The following is a 15,189-nucleotide window of genomic DNA, read 5'->3' as shown; positions in this document are numbered from 1 at the left end:
GGAAACCCTGCGGGCTCTGATGTACTGTAAAGGGTAATTCTGATGTAAAGGTTACGGTGGGAACACTAATATAAGGGGGGGACTCTATTGTAAGAGCAGGAAAGGGGCCCGCAATGGGAGTAAAGAGCCTGGGGATTAATCGGAAAGGCCTGTGCTTGGTGGGCCGGGTGGCTCTTCATGGTTTTTGGCATCAGGCCCCTGAAGGTTCTAGTTATGGCTCTGCAAGAAACCTTTATGAGGTAAAGAATGTCCATGGTCACCACTACAGCTGTTGGCCTCCATGACGACCTTGTTAGTTCTCTTTGTTCCCTTCCAAGGCTGCTTCTTAGAATCCCATTTCGTAACAGTCCTTGAATACATAATAGTCTATGTCATATATAAAAAGGAGTTAGTTACTGCACCTTACATCAGGTCAGACACAAAAATATTTCATACACGATGAGTCTCAACTTCTGCCTCTTTGCCCTACTGCTTGCATTTGCTTTACCTGTTTGGTGCCAAGGCATGGAGGTTTCTGATGTTGGTATAAGGCTGTGTGGAAGAGATTTCATTCGGACAGTTGTAATGTCCTGTGGAGGATCGAGATGGAAAAGATATTCATCAGAGCCTGGACAGGAAAGATCAAATCCTAACCGTAAGTAGCCAATGTTTTTCTTAGCATTGTCAACATACGGGGTGTTGTAAATGGCTTGAGCACCACCTCAGCAAGTGTTGATTTGAAACCTACATGACATCATTCACATGGCCAATTAGGGTCATGTGCTGCCAAGAATAAGCATTTATCTGTATCAGGTATCACAGGTGTTTGCGATCAGCTGCGCCCAGGAAGCCTGCACAAATCTTTGATAGGCTGACATGTGTCACGGCTGCCCACAGTTGTTTGTAAGTATCTGAACATTAAACAGTTACATGCAGCTAAGGACAGATGAGTGGCCCTGGGTGCAAACATTCTGTCTTTCGGTTTTATTGCTGTTAGGGGTGCACCGAAAATGAAAAATACACTAGGCCGAAAACCGAAACCGATCCCGAAACAGCACTGATACCGAAAATGACTGTTTTTAAAAAATATTTTCATACAGCAGATGATCAGAGACTGGGGACATATTACAGGAGATGGTCAGAGACTGCGGGCATGGTACAGGAGATGGTCAGAGACTGCAGGCATGGTACAGGAGATGGTCAGAGACTGCAGGCATGCTACAGGAGATGGTCAGAGACTGCAGGCATGCTACAGGAGATGGTCAGAGACTGCAGGCATGCTACAGGAGATGGTCAGAGACTGCAGGCATGCTACAGGAGATCAAAGCAGCCTCACCAGTTCCCCTCAGATGCAGCCTGCCTGATAAAAATACATGCACAGTGTTTTCCATGTATTCCAATGGCTTTAGTTCATACCATGCAGTCAGTTTCCTGTGCGGAATACATGGAAAACACTGTGCATGCATTTTGTGCAAAAAAAGCACACGGAACTGCATCTGGTGTGAACTGGCCCCAAGCAAGCTACCTGGTTCCGTTCCAACAGACTTCTATTGGGAATGATCATATTGTTACCTCTACTAGCAATAACTTAACCCTTCCCCATTCTATCACATGGCGATAAAAATCTAGCTGGGTCAAAATCAAGATTATTATTTTTTTTTTTTATATGGCTAATAAAGGGAGTACAGCCTTTGTCCTGTGACCTGGTTTTATATAGCATGGCGTTTCAGAGGCAAACAAATGACTTTTGGATGCAGCAGCACTGTGGGCACAAAAAACTTGATTTAGCTGTGGACAAAACTCTGCAATGCTTGCCCTGGGCACACTCTTTCCCCCTCATGCCAGTGTCTAAATGCAGCCTTACCCATGCCCGGATCAGAGCGGTGATCTCCGTGTGTCACGGAGCTGTGCATTGAGTTGCCCGGGCGGCTGCAGTAACAATGTCCCGCCTCCTGTAATCACGTCACGCTGATTCAATGTCCCGCCATTGGATCAGTGTACCATCTGTCACAGGAGGCGGGACATGGTTACTGCAGCCGCCCAGGCAATTCAATGCACAGCTCCGTGACACACGGAGATCACCGCACTGTCGGGCAGGAGGAAAGGAGGAGGGAGGAGGGAGGACAGAGGACTGGGGACGAGCCAGGAAAACACCCGTGCAATGGGCGGCACCAGGGGGTGGAGCCCCACACAGGCCCCACACAGGCCCCACCCCCATTTTCGGCCCCATTATTGACAAGATTTTCCTTTCGGCAATTTGCCAAAAACACAATTTTCGGCCGATATGTTTCGGCGGCCGAAATTTCGGTGCATCCCTAATTGCTGTGCCATCAGAAAGTGAGAGAAAACCTCACCACAGGAGACACCGTAATTAAAATCTCAGAATGGTTCTAACTCTTTTCCTACTCCATGTGGCCAGATTTACCATTTATTTGAGGTATTTATATAGTGCCAACAATTTACACAACCCTTTACATACTGTATATTGTACATTCACATCAGTGTTTACAATCTAAGATCCCTAATCTGGAGTACCCAGAGTAAACACACGCATAGTTTTTTTTACTAAAATGCCTTTTTATTTTTAGTCGTATTTTAGTTGACTAAAATCTCTGTTATATTTTAGTTGACTAAAATCTACTGGGTTAAGGCTCCATGCACACTAGCATTTTTTTAAGCTTCTAAAAGCTGTTATTAGCATTTTTTCTGCTCCTAGAAGCTAAATACTGTTATCCTATGTGTCCATGCATACTACATTAGTCTATTAGTATTTTTTGAGCATAGAATGCATTAAGGTGAAAAAACACGAGGGTTTACAACCCCTCTAAAACCAAAACATAAAAACCATGTGGTCGCAGTACAAAAGTTTGTTGCCTATACATGTTTTGCCATAGTCATGGCTTCTTTTGGAGCTTTTGTAAGACCTTATATACAATATCACTAAAAATAAGAAATGAGCAATACATTTTAATGAACATTCAAAAAAGAAATGTTTGAATGTTCATTAATTTATTGTTCATTCCTTATTTTTAGTGACATTGTATATAAGGTCTTACAAAAGCTCCAGAAGAAGCCATGACTATGGCAAAACATGTAGAGGCAGCAAACTTTTGTACTGCGACCACAGAATTTTCATGTTTTGGTTTTAACTATATCCATTTTAACATTGTTTGTTCAATAAAACTATGCACCTTAAAACTCCCATTTCTGTTCTTCCCTACTTCCTAATATATTATGGGGTGATAGTGCTTGTAGTTAGACCTCCCTGTCTCTGGTATCAAACCTATTTTCTACTGAAAGCATGTAGTTGACAAAAATATATATATTTTTTTTTTTTTTATTCTTTATTTCTTCGCAAGAACAAAACAATATATAGGTTATCAACAACCGTTATACATAAGAAACACTTTCTCATAACCGTATCTTGCCATTTTTATAAACAAAACAACACAGTATTCGTATGATCTCAATACCGCATCAATTCCCCTCAACGATTCCCATACCTCTCCTTAGAAAAAAAAAAAAAAACAGAAAGAGGATTGGGAGGAGGGGGAGGAAAAGGAGGAATCCGACATCACCCTTCCAATAGGTAGGGTTTACATCACTCAACCATTTAATTTAATCCTCAGTTTCCTCTCCAATCAACCTCTTCCCTTCCTCTGACTGTAAAAATATTTCCCATGGAGCCCAGACTTGCACTATAGCCTCCCTTTCCTCGGGAGGCATCGGGATCAGACTCTTTAAGATCCCAATTTTCCTAACTTTATTTAACCATTGGGAGGTTCGTGGAGAGCTCGTTTCTTTCCAACATGTGGTGATGCAGCTTTTAGCTGCATTCACCAAGTGGCACAACATTGAGTTTTTATATCTCTCTAGTGGAATATATGTACTTTGTAGTAGAAAAAAGGCCGGATCTTCCTCAAGATGATATTCAGTAAACATCTGAGAAATTTTCCGAACCTCTTCCCAAAACTGTCTAATCACTGGGCATTGCCAGAAAATATGGACAATAGTGCCTCTCTCCTTGCCGCACCTCCAGCACCTATCCGATAACTCTTAAATCGAACGCGTGCATTCGTGATGGAGTATAATACCAACGCATTAATACTTTATAATTTAATTCCTGTATCTTAACACATCTGGATGATTTAAAAGTCAAATGTATTATTTTCTTTTGGGCCGGGGTAAAAGTTTTTCCAAGATCTCTTTCCCATTTATCAAAACTCCTTATATCAATATCCTCCGAAGGAGAGACTAGTAAAACATATATTTTAGAAATAATATGAGAGAGGGGCTCCTTCCTCTCACAATACTCCTCAAACTTAGTAAGGGGTCGCTCAAAATCCTCAGATGGGCCCAGAGTATCCAAAAAGTGCTTAACCTGTAACGCCTGTCTCTATGTCGGCACCAATCCAAAATTCTACCAAGCTGAGTAGCCTGGTAATATTTGTATAAGTCTGGTGCTGCGATTCCACCTGCCTCTTTAGGCATTGTTAATAACTTCCTGTTAATCCTAGGGCGCTTACTTGCCCATATAAACTTTGTAAAAATTGTTCGGGTTTTACTAAAGAAGGCTTGTGGAATCCGGATTGGTAGTGCCTGAAACAAATAAAGAAACTTGGGGACTATATTCATTTTCAGAATATTACTTCTCCCGAACCAGGAATGTGAGGATTTACTCCATTCAGTCAACGTTGTACTAATTACCCTTAGTAAGGGTGGGAAGTTCAATGCATATGCATCTGTTAACTTAGGTGGAATCTGTATCCCTAAATAATTCAGCGCTGTGGCTGTCCATTTAAACTTAAAGTTATCCTCTAAATTTTTTTGAATGGAACCCTCCAGTGATATCCCCATCGCCTCCGACTTGCTATAGTTTATTTTAAAACTAGACAAAGAACCCATAGGTAGGTGTAGGGGAAATTTGATATTCCCTAAGGGGGTTCGGCCCTTTCCTCCTTTTTTTTTTTTCCCATTCTAGCCCAGGCACGATGACAGCACTACGAGTAACGTCGCTTAATACTAGAGGACTCAACGTTCCCGAAAAACGTAAAATGTTATTAAATGATTTAAAACGCTCCAAAACGGACATTGGCATGATACAAGAAACACATTTAAAGGAGGGAAAATTCCCTTACCTTCAAAATAGAAATTTTCCAAATGTTTATCATGACATAAATCATGAAGCTAAAACCAAGGGAGTGGCCATTCTGATTTCTAATCGAATAACATGGTCTTTGTTGGATAAATGTCAAGAACCAGGGGGAAGATATTTATTTCTTAAAGGACTTATAGGAAAGGTTAAAGTAACTCTCGCTACAGTTTACGCCCCAAATATACATCAAGATCAGTTCTTGAACAAAACCTTATCAAAATTAATGGAATTTAAGGAAGGGATTCTTATTATCGGGGGGGATTTTAACGTCCCCCTAGATTCAAAACTAGATACTTCAAATGGGACATCGTCTGTCTCTGAAAAAATCAGGAAAAATATCTTACGTAAATTAAATGAATTTCAATTGGTTGATGTATGGAGGGTTTTTCATGCAGACGAAAGGGACTATACATTTTTTTCAAACCCCCATCAACGGTACTCACGCATCGATTTCTTTTTGCTACCTCAACGATCACTATCACTAGTACAGGACATAAGTAATGGAAATATAACATGGTCTGACCATGCGCCAGTTACAATTAATATTTTTTTGAAGGAAGCTAAACATAAGATTGATTGGAACTGGAAACTGAATGAAAGTCTTTTGCTACGTCCTGAAATTAGAGAAGAGGTGGCAGAGGAAATTGATTCGTATTTTGAAACGAATGATAACGGAGAGACTAAAATAGGAATAGTGTGGGAAGCCCATAAAGTAGTAATTAGAGGAATTTTGATAAAACATGGGTCCCGAATAAAGAGAGCCAGAGAAGAGGAAACAGGTAGATTATTGGAGAAGATAAGAGAGATAGAGATACAACATAAGAGGTTAATGGATAGGGATACAGGGATTGAATTAGCACATTTAAGAAGACAGGTATCTGATATCCTACGGTATAAGGCAAGGGCTATTTTACAACAAGAGAGAAGAATAATATATGAATCTGGAGATAAATGTGGTAAACTATTAGCAAGGAAAGTAAAAAAGCAACAACTCCGTTCATACATACCCTATATTAGAATAAAAGGAAATCTCAAATGTTCACTTCCGAAAGATATAGCAGAGGAATTTAGACAATATTATATGTCATTATACAATCTTTCAGCTCCCTCCTATCCCTCTTCACTATTAGAAGAATATCTCAAATCCTCAAACTTAATAAGACTGTCATCTCCAGCGTGAAATAAGCTTGAGTTACCAATAACAGTAGAAGAAGTTACCCGGGCAATAAAGACGTTAAAGCAAGGAAAGGCTCCCGGCCCGGATGGATTTACTCTGCAATATTTTTAAAGTTTTCAATCACAACTAGCCCCCTATATGGTTAAAACATTTAATATACAAGGAAAAACCGAGCCTCCACCTGTAGAAGCAGTAAAGGCACATATTGTACTTATCCCAAAAGAAGGAAAGGATCAAGCAATATGTAGTAATTACCGTCCAATATCATTATTAAATACTGATTATAAAATATTCACAAAGATACTCGCATCTCGCCTACAGTCATTTATGACGCAGCTGATCCACTTGGACCAAGTGGGGTTTGTTCCCACATGGGAAGCTAGGGATAGTACAATTAAGGTCCTGAATTTAATCCAACATGTAAATCATAGGAAGCTGCCGAGTATCTTTGTCAATACAGATGCAGAAAAGGCCTTTGATAGGGTCAATTGGCCCTTTATGTTAGGAGTTTTAAAACAAATGGGCTTTGGTGATCGAATGTTGGATTGGATAGAAGGATTGTATTCAAAGCCACAAGCATTGGTGAGGGTCAATGGGTTAAACTCTGAAAATTTTCCGATATCTAATGGGACCCGTCAGGGATGTCCCCTGTCGCCTCTTTTATTTGCATTGTCATTAGAACCTCTGTTAAATAGAATTAGACAGAATCCTGATATTAAAGGTATTCCCTTAGGGGACCAGGAATATAAACTCTCAGCATATGCTGATGATTTATTATTTTCACTCTCTAATCCACAAATATCACTACCTAATTTATTAAAGGAAATAGAGCGTTTTTTGTTTACCAAAAATATGTAGAAGAATATATATCGGCCTAAACTGAAGATAAAATTTTTTTTATATATTTTCTGGGTATATTTATTATAGCAAAAAGTAAAAAATAAAGAGTTTTCAAAATTATTGCTCTATTTTTGTTTATAGCGCAAAAAATAAAAACCACAGAGGTGATCAAATACCACCAAAAGAAAGCTCTACTTGTGGGAAGAAACGTGCATTTTGTTTGGGAGCCACGTCGCACGACCGTGCATTTGTCAGTTAAAGTGACGCAGTGCTGAATCACAAAAAGTGCTCTGGTCTTTGGCCAGCAAAATGGCCCGAGGCTTATGTGGTTAATGTGCTTCTTCGTGAGCCACTGCTTTATTGCCTTGGTGGTATGTTCTGGGTCATAGTTATGCTGGAAGACAAATCCATGACCCATCTTCAGTGTTCTGGCTTAGGGAACTAGGTTCTCATCCAAGATTTTACAATACATGGCCCCAACCATTGGCCCCTCACTGTGGCAAATTTGGTCTGTACCTTTAGCAGAAACAGCCCCAATGCATCATGTTTCCACCTCCTCATATGTTTATTTACACATTGATATGATATTCTAGGTCAGCTGAGGACTAATACACCAATAAAATAATATGTATAGCTGAAGGATGTAGCTTTTAACCTCAATATTTGTGCTCACAGACTCCAGTGATGAAAATCTGGCTCTGATTCTCTATAAAATGAGTAATTTGAGTAAATGAGCAACACAGTAAACATCTTACAAATGCTCTAAACCTGTGAAAAAAAGGTTTGCTTTGAATCTCACTTTAAACAGTAACTCCCGCTTTTTGACAAGCTTTATATAGCAATGAGAGTAGAGAAATACTAAACTTTGCAACATTGTTTTATTACATGTCTTGTGTCTCTACAAGTTACCCACTAAAGTACAGACAATGGGATTGATTTACTAAAAATGAAGAGTGCAAAATCTGGTGCAGCTGTGCATGGTAACCAATCAGCTTCTTAACTTTTTTTTTTTTCGTTATTTTTTTCTTCTTTTTTTTTCTTTTAAACAGGTACATTACATATGTTAACACTCTCCCCATTCCCTTTACCTCCCGTCTCCCCCCATCTATCCCCTCCTCGTAGTTATTGTACACCCGTTTTTCAGCTTACTTTACCTCCCCCCCCTCCCGCCGACCCCAATGAACCAACTCCCGTGCCGTCCGCAGGTGCCGGGGGAGGGGGAACGGAGACACAGAGTGAAACAACCCGAACAGGGAAGTCATGGCGGGATTTGAAATCATTATTCAACCTATGGAGAGAGCCCCAGTCTATCCAACCAAGACCCCCACAGTCTTATGAACTTACTATGATTGCCCTGTTTTATAAAAAACACTCTCTCATTTCCTATTGTTGATTTTACCCCTGCTACCCAGGACTCCACTATCGGAGGCGAATGCGCTTGCCAGTGTTGAGCAATCAGCTTCCTTGCCAGGAATATACATCTCCAGACTGGTTCGACTGTGTTTGTAGGGACACTACACCCTTTCACTAAACCCAAGAGGAAGACCTTAACCGTTGTGTCTAGTGCAATCCTAAACGTTTTATTAATCTCATCTATTATATTTGTCCAATATCTAAATAGCTTCAGACACTTCCAAAGCATGTGGATGAAATCACCAGTTAACCCACATCTTGGGCACTGGTCGTTATCTCGCCATCCCAACTTAAACATTTTTTTAGGAGTATGATATATTTGATAAAAAAAATAAAGCTGTGATACTCTCTGGGAGGGGGAGATTGAGACCAGTATGCCCTGTTTAAGAATCCGATCCCATTCGACATTTGGCAATGGACCTACTTCCTGCTCCCAGGTTACTCTATTCTTGATCAGGCCATCGTGGTCTATAGTTCTGTCCCCAAGACTGGCATATAGTCGGCATATTACTCCTTTGGACGACACTAGGGATATTATTTGTGTGAGAATAGGGATTTGGGTCCACTGCACCCTTTGAGATCCAAATTGTGTCTGTACTGCATGTCTGACTTGGAGATATTTGTAAAATGAACTATTAGATAGATTAAATTCCTGCTTCCGATTCGCAAATGATTTCATGCTATTACCCACAAATGGTTGACTCATCCGATTAATCCACTTATTCACCCATTCCCTAGATATTTCAACTTTATTTAGCTCAATTAAATTCCTATTATCCCACAGGGGAGCCAATTCTGATATCCCCTGATATCCAAGCATGCCCCACATCATTTGCCAAAGTTTGGAAATTAAATTTATCGTTGGACAGCATATAGCGAGTGAATTTGCCTCCAGGGCCTCAATAAGTGTACTATGTGGACATCCCACCAATGAGTAAATGAGCAACACAGTAAACCTCCTACAAATGCTCTAAACCTGTGAAAAAAAGGTTTGCTTTGAATCTCACTTTAAACAGTAACTCCCCCTTTTTGACAAGCTTTATATAGCAATGCAGAGTAGTGAAATACTAAACTTTGCAACATTGTTTTATTACATGTCTTGTGTCTCTACAAGCTACCCACTAAAGTACAGACAATGGGATTGATTTACTAAAACTACAAAATCTGGTGCAGCTGTGCATGGTAACCAATCAGCTTCTAACTTCAGCTTGTTCAATTAAGTTTTGACAAAGGAAGCTGGAAGCTGATTGGTTTCTATGCAGAGCTGCTGCACTATATTTTTCACTGTTCAGTGTTAGTAACTCAACCCCAAACTGACAGAGTTTATTACTAGCCCACTTACACTGTCTGGAGCCAAACCCTGTGTAAGCTTTATATCAGATAGTTTCAGAGGTGTCAGAGTTAACACAGAGTTGTTGATGTCATCCCCTCATTCACGTGACCATGTTTGGGCTTGCCAATTGGCCACTCAGGCCTGAGCAAAGCATGCTGGGAGGAGCTCACATACTTCCTCATACCTGGAATCACTGGGTATTTGCAATGACTGCCCTAAATAAGCAAAGCAACTTTAGGTCTGAAAATTGCTATAGACAATTCTGTCTGCAGCTGTCAAGCGAGCAAGGATGATGAAGGCCCCTTGAGCCCCTAGAATAAGGGGGCCTTGACTGAAGAAAGCATGGGCAAGCAAATGGATGTGGCATCTATGTTAATGTAGGACCTAGTTGGATCAGTCTAATGGCTGTCTGGTCCTCATGGTAAGGAACGGCCATTCAGATTATGTAAATTTATTGTTCATGTGTGCTCACAGTATAACTAACTAACACTGGTTATGTTGTTATGCTGGAATTTATTAAAAGTTGTGGCCTTGCCCTTTCCAACTTAAACATGGACACCACTCAGAAAAAAGATTTGCACTTTTTCAGTGCATTCAAAACGCTCTCTACTTGGATGAAGTGGAGACACCTCTCCATCTCGCCCTATCAAAGAATGCTTGAGAAAATGCAAACATTCTCTAAATGGCTCCTAGCTTCTGGGAGGGATCCCACGCCTGACCAACATAATTACAGTATGTACAATATAGTGACATGAGCTACAAAGACGGTACAAAGATTGTGATTGTAAAGGGTTTTTTTTTCTTTTTAAATAACAAACATCTGTATACTTACCTGCTTCTCTTCTCCGGTCCTATTCAGTGGCTCCACAGAAAGCCGCTTTCCATGGGGGCACTTGTGCATGCTCACTCCCGATCCCCACTGCATTGACTCGCTCTCGCCCCCCTTGTCACTTGCTTTGATTGACAGCACTGGGAGCCAATGGCTCCCAGGCCCCAACAAAGCCAGTGAGACATGGAAGTGAGGGGACAGAAGAGCTACAGCCGTGCACAGCACTGGATCAAATGAGTGCTCAGGTAAGAATAAGGAGGGGGTGAAGGGCAAAAACCAGTGCCTAAACATTTTTTACCTTAATGCAATAAATGTATAAGGTAGAAAAAATTTTGATCTTAAAACCACTTTAAATACTATGAAATAGTTTTACTTTATTGCTTTAACAGCTAGCCATCATATTCCTTTTGCACAATTAAACGTAATTTAGATACAGATTATGTTAACTTAAATGGATTCTAAACTCAAAAAGGGTTTTCATCTTAATGCATTCTCTACATGAAGGTAAAAAAACTTTCCTATACCTATCCCCCGCAAACACTTACCTGACTCCTCTTACAATCCAGTGTTGTCTCCATCTGCAGCGCTACTGCTCTCTCTTACTGATGCACAAAAGACTCTGAAATGGTTCCTGCTGCTGTCAGTCAAATCCTGTGAGGATAGAGGGGGGTCTATGTGTGCATCTACCTCATATGTACCTCATAGTGACAATTTTAAATACACATTGGGGGTTATTTACTAAAGGAAAATCCACTTTGCACTGCAAGTGTAATTAAAGTCACTGTAGATCTGAGGGGGGCATGCAAGGAAAATTAAAAAACAGCATTTTAGCTTGCACATGATTGGATGATAAAATCAGCAGAGCTTGCCCTCATTTCAGATCTACCCCTTAGATTTAGAGCGACTGTACTTCCAAGTGCACTTTCAGTGCAAAGTGGATTTGCCTTCGTAAATAACCCCCATTGTTACCTTCATTTCTTATTAGGTGACTTTTTGGACTGGCTAAACAGAGCTTCCTTGGAGGATGAAGATCGACTGAATTCACTGTATGCAGAGAGCCACATGGCACCAAATCCCCCTTACAATTCCCTGCAGAAAGATGACCCAACAATGGAACAGCTCCATGGTTCCCTTTATGATCCACGTATTCCTGAGGAACAGCAAGGTGTCGGTCTGCGGATGAAGAGAAGTTCAGGACCAGCTTTATCCTGCTGCCAACGAGGCTGCACCAAGAACGAGCTCATGAAATTCTGCTAACATTTGTTTATCTTTTTGTATTCTTCCATGAGAAGTCTTCACAGCAAGCACTGATAACATCTGTTTTCTATGTGAAACTCTGATGCTCATCCTAGATACAAAACTATACTCACACCTAATTATTCTCATGCCTTTCTCCCTGCCTATATAGATATAGTATTCATGTTCTGACTGGATATCATGTGATTGATTTACTAAAGGCAAATAGACTGTTCACTTTTGCAAGGGAATTAGCCGCAGAGCTTTGTGAATGTGTTGGAAGTTTCACACTACAAAGAATATACAATTATGTGCATTTTTGCTTGATTAGCTGATGGAAGACGACGAAGCATCATTATTCTCTGGGGAAGGTTCCCTTGTAAAGTGAACAGTCAATTTCTCTTTATAAAATCAACTCCTGTGTGCTCAATGTATGCTTACTATATACAGAGCATACTTTTATACAACAAACATAAATAATATGAAATGCAAATCAAATGGCATTGGGACATGTCATCTTTGGATATTTTTCTTCTTTACACATATTCTAATATTACATTTTTTTTTTAGGGCTCTTGCACATGGCTGTAAATTAGGACCTATTATTGTGGTGCCCAGGAACCACAGCTGCAGTGAAATTTTGCCCATAGATATGCATTACAGATTACACTTTGTGTGGCTATACGCAAATAATTGCTGACACTTGTTTAGTCACACCCTCCTATGGGCGCATTTTCCTGAAAGCAAAATTTAGCAAAATACACCCATATGTGGGCACAAGAATAACAGTCTTTATGTGTGTATTGCCACGCACAGTGTATTCTGCAAAGCATGACTATGGGCAAAATTACACAGCAGCTGTGGCTCCCGGGTGCTACAACAACAGGTGAAATTTACTCTGTACAGCCGTGAATACATCCTAATGTAGGGCTGTGTGCAAATTCTAAATAGGATAATTTTAGGTGCCAGAAAAATCTATTGGTGAACATCTCACCCCACAAATATGAGCTGTGTTGCTAAGTGCAGCTGCAAATAAATAGTATACTTGTATATATCTTAAAGCCCAACTCCAGATAAAAGTTTTTTGTGGTTGAAGTGGGGAGGAATTCATTTTTGTTGCTTGGCCCCAGTTGGCAAAATGTCCCCTCGCTTTCCCGTGACTGGAAGTAGAAAGACATCTCTCCTACAGAGATACATATAAATACAATGTAGTACTATCGAAACCTTATTAGCACAGTGAGGAAAGGTCTTTGAGATTTTTATCACAGTCCATTTCACCATTTAGGAGATTTACCCTGACTTCTGGTGACGCATAGGGGGAGATTTACTAAAACTGGTGCACACAGAATCTGGTGTAGCTGTGCATAGTAACCAATCAGCTTCTAACTTCAGCTTGTTCAATTAAGCTTTGATAATAAAGCATTGAAAGCAATTGGTTTGTAAACAGAGCTGCACCAGATTCTGTGTGCAACAATTTTGCTGCTAGAGAGCTGATACTTTCTAGAGTAGTAATTCCATTAACAAGTTCAGAGGTACATTGCAAGTGAAAGAAAAAATGTGTTCAAAGAAACTAAAAACACTACACGTAAACATTTAAAATACTAGATTTTTATGCACTGTCACCTGAAAATTGACAGGGTCTCTTTTAGTATGTGGAAAAACGAATTTAAGTAGGCTTTGTATCTGGGCAATTAAGAATAAATGAGCAAATATCATTTTGGATAAAAGTATATACCTTTTATTGGGCATTAAAAATAAACCGGCAATTAAGGTGTTAACTGTAATACTTTTATATGTTACTCTTTTAAAAAATATATACCCTGTTTTGTCTTTAGAATGGAGTTCCTGCTTAGCAAAGGCTTTGAATATTGCTTATCAACCAAAATCATAAAAAAATAAAAACAATTACAAGAATAAACATAATAACTGGAGAATGTGAAGTGACTATTATAGCAATGCACAATCTCCTGAATTGTGTTCGTCGCCTGATCTTCATTTATGTTCTCTTAGCGTTATAAAATAAACAATTCTAGTGTATGAAATGAACTTATAATTGGCCTGGAATTATTTTGGGGACATTAGTATACATTGGTATTCTTAAGTCTAAATATTATAGGTATTTATTTTTAATTAAAGTGACCGTCGCTTTAGAAAAATAACCAGTACCATTACAAGGGGCAGGTTTGTAGATAGTGTCATGATTTATCCACTTCCATCTCGCCAACACATTCTTATTTGCCCATGACTATGATGGAGTTGCCCCTTTGGTCATTGAGAATGTGTGTAAGGCAAGGAGGGGACAGGCAAGCGCCATCACTTCAAGGAAGTGTCAGAGAATTGTTCTTTCCAAAACAGGGGATTTGGCTGTAGATATTGCCAGCACTTTATACCTCCAGGCACATCGCTTTTAATTTAAAGCTAAATTCCAGGTATGGCAATTTTTACATATGGTAGCTATATTAATCCAGTTTGGACCAATGCATGTACAGTATGTGCTTTTGGGGTCCCCACAAAAAACTGCCAATCACTGTAGTGAGCATTGCTAACTGTATTGATTGCTGCTAGCTTCTGGGCCCCGTGCTGAGTGGGTCCCCTGCTGCTTAGCAAATACAGGAGGTCGTCACTCCATGGGCACCATTCAGGAAACGCATAGCATTTTCTCAGGGGGCTCCCACAGATATGGCTGTTCACTCCTCAGTGCCCATCAAATGCAGTCTGATCAGTGCCCATCAAATGCAGCCTTACCAGTTCCCCAAGCAATGCGGCTTTACCAGTGTCCCCAGCAATGCAGCTTTACCAGTGCCAACGGCGGTCAGTCTTCTTTGGTGCCACACATTGGGGGGGGGGTGTCATCCCAGTGTGCTTGTCCTCTTCCAGCGGCTGCTGTGACTAGGTTCTGCCTCTTATAACACACACTGGTATTGTTCTGCCTATCACTGGACTCTAGGAGGTGGGACCTTGTTAACCACTTGCTTACTGGGCACTTAAAACCCCCTCCTGCCCAGACTAATTTTCAGCTGTCAGTGCTCTGACATTTGGAATGACAATTACTCAGTCATGCATCACTGTACCCACGTGATTATTTTGTCCTTTTTTTCAAACAAATATGAGCTTTCATATGGTCGTATTTGATCACCTCTGGGTTTTTTATTTTTTGCTCTATAAATGAAAAAAGACAGAAAATGTAGGAAAAAAAGCAAAAAACAAACAAAAAAAAAAACACATTT

General features: G+C 40.2%; 1 protein-coding gene across 1 annotated transcript; it reads left to right on the top strand.

Annotated features, from left to right (window-relative positions):
• Positions 1-388: 388 nt before the first annotated feature.
• On the top strand, positions 389-14,008 carry INSL3 (insulin like 3). Its single transcript, XM_077475552.1, has 2 exons — positions 389-634; positions 11,712-14,008. Exons 1-2 carry the CDS (start codon positions 439-441, stop codon positions 11,981-11,983), a joined length of 468 nt encoding a protein of 155 aa, XP_077331678.1. The 5' UTR covers positions 389-438; the 3' UTR covers positions 11,984-14,008.
• The last annotated feature ends 1,181 nt before the right edge of the window (positions 14,009-15,189 follow it).

The sequence above is a fragment of the Lithobates pipiens genome, unplaced genomic scaffold (assembly GCF_037356315.1).
Source record: "Lithobates pipiens isolate NorthernLeopardFrog02 unplaced genomic scaffold, aLitPip1_a1.2 Scaffold_13, whole genome shotgun sequence".
Classification (NCBI taxonomy): domain Eukaryota; kingdom Metazoa; phylum Chordata; class Amphibia; order Anura; family Ranidae; genus Lithobates; species Lithobates pipiens.
This window is presented reverse-complemented; position numbering and strand designations above follow the sequence as displayed.